Below are 2,169 nucleotides of genomic sequence, written 5' to 3' on the forward strand. Positions count from 1 at the left end.
CCAAGAGTAATAAAATAAACCAGTTCGTCCTAGTCCTATCTCTTTCAGAATAAGCTCGTTTTGTCTGAACCAAACTAGTTTATTCGAAGAGTAATAAGAACAACCAATTTGTCTTAGTTCAACTTTATTTCGGAATATATTAGTTTTGCATAAGCGAAACTAGTTTATCCGAAGAGTAAAAAGATAAACCGGTTCGTGTTAGTCCTATCTCCTTTCAGAATAAGCTTGTTTTGTCTGGACTAAACTAGTTTATCCGAAGAATAGCAACAACAACTAACTCGTCCTAGTCCAACCTTATTTCAGAATATATTGGTTTTGCCTAGGCAAGTTAAACTAGATTATTTCAAGAGCAGTAAGTTCTTTCCAGTCCTAAATTAGGCCAAATTAGTTTATCTGTAGAGTAATAAGAAAGAACAGCTTGTTTCAATCCTGCTTGCTTCCGGAATAAACTCGTTTTGTCTGGATCAAAAAAGATTAACCAAATAGTAATATGATAAACCCATTTGTCCTAATCCAACCTGATTTCAGAATAAATTAGTTTTTTCAAGTCACAAGTCAATCTTGTTTGTTTTCCTAGTTCTACCTGTTTCTAGAATAAGCTCGTTTTGTCTGAGGCAAATTAGTTTATCCAAGGAGTAATAAGATCAACCAAAATGTCCTACTTTAATCTGACTTCAAAATAAATTAGTTATGTGTAAGCCAAATTAATTTATCGGAAGGATAATAATATAAACCAGTTTATCCTAATTCTAGTTGATTCCATTAGAAGCTTGTTTTGTGTAGGTTAAACTGGTTTATCGAACGATTAATAAGATGAACCAGTTTAATCTATTTCAACCTGATCCAACAATTTCGACAATATTCAAGAAAAATTGTGTTCAAGGTGACTCATTTAGGAAACATCCCTTAAAGATATTTATTCCATTAGTTTAGCTAAATTTATCAAAACTTTGTTGATGAAATTTTTCAAGAAATATTTTTTCTTTTCGTAATCCATTAAATAAAATACAAAACAAATTGTGTATGTAAAAATAATGTTCGTTTTTTATTAATTTTAAATTAAATTATACAAAATACGAGACGAAGTATAAAATATAGCGTATGCAATAAATAACAGAGAATGAACATTTTTAATCACAATAAGAATCGCAAATGTGGACGTATCAGCTAAAGTCAACTTGTGGGTTTCGCTTATCTTTTAGCTTCAACTGTTACCTCATTGATTTCTTCATATGATAACGTCATCAAATAATTCCCTTATGTGGAGTATTCCCTATAAGCCATTTCTTTTGTTCAGCTCCTTCATCTTTCTTTCCGTAATTCTCTCCATGTTCGAAATGTTCTTCGAGACCTCCAACATGTTTGCGTCCGGCATCTTCGTTGTAATGACTTCCTGCTTCTTTGCCGCCGTGTTTTCCGAAACCTTCTTCGTGGTGACCTGCGTCTGAGTGACCCTTTTTGAATTTTCCACCGGCCTTGTGTCCATGGGAGTTTTCGTAGCCTCCGTGCTTCTCTTTGAATGCTTCATCATGATCTTCGTCCCAGAATTCAACTTTCTTATTGAATTCGTTTAGTTTATGAACGTGATGACCCCCGTGGGTACTGTGACCCTTCTTGTAACTGCCTTCCTCCACAAAAGTACTTCCCTTTTAGAAACAGAAAAGCAACCTCTTATAAAAAATTACATTTTTTATTTGAATTAATGTTTAGTTGTAAGTATTTTGTAAAACGATTTAACTGGTTAGGTATAGAAATGCTGAAACTGCTCAAGTATGAACTCTATTATGTAAAACTGTTTGTGATTTCTTAGTAGCTATTTTATTTATGTTAACAAACGAAAAAGTGCAAAAACTTTTCAGAACAAATGCATATCTATTTTCAATAGGTGCAAGGTCACAGTTCGAATGCACTTATTGCCTAATAAAAGTACCGACGGTTAATCTAGTTTAGTATAGTTTTATTTTTGCATACGAGACAATAATGGAAAACCACCTTGACCAACCTTCTACGGTTATTGATAAAGTTAATACCAATTGTCCACGAACAGGCTTCTTTTTAAACCGCAAGTGCTCAAACTAGCGTGCAAAAATACAAAAACCAGAATGACTTTGATAAATTTTTGTACCAATATTGGACTTAATTATATAAAAGAATTCCTTGATTTGCTGT

At 32.9% G+C, this 2,169-nt stretch overlaps 1 protein-coding gene across 1 annotated transcript; it reads right to left on the minus strand.

Moving 5' to 3' along the window:
• Positions 1 to 1,164: 1,164 nt before the first annotated feature.
• Positions 1,165 to 1,646, minus strand: LOC108743981 (sarcoplasmic reticulum histidine-rich calcium-binding protein-like; the record flags this gene model as incomplete). Its single annotated transcript, XM_018479587.1, has 1 exon — positions 1,165 to 1,646. A coding segment is annotated over one exon (402 nt), but the record flags the coding sequence as incomplete, so codon positions are not given.
• Positions 1,647 to 2,169: the final 523 nt, after the last annotated feature.

The sequence above is a fragment of the Agrilus planipennis genome, unplaced genomic scaffold (assembly GCF_000699045.2).
Source record: "Agrilus planipennis isolate EAB-ADULT unplaced genomic scaffold, Apla_2.0 scaffold2716, whole genome shotgun sequence".
Taxonomy (NCBI): Eukaryota; Metazoa; Arthropoda; class Insecta; order Coleoptera; family Buprestidae; genus Agrilus; species Agrilus planipennis.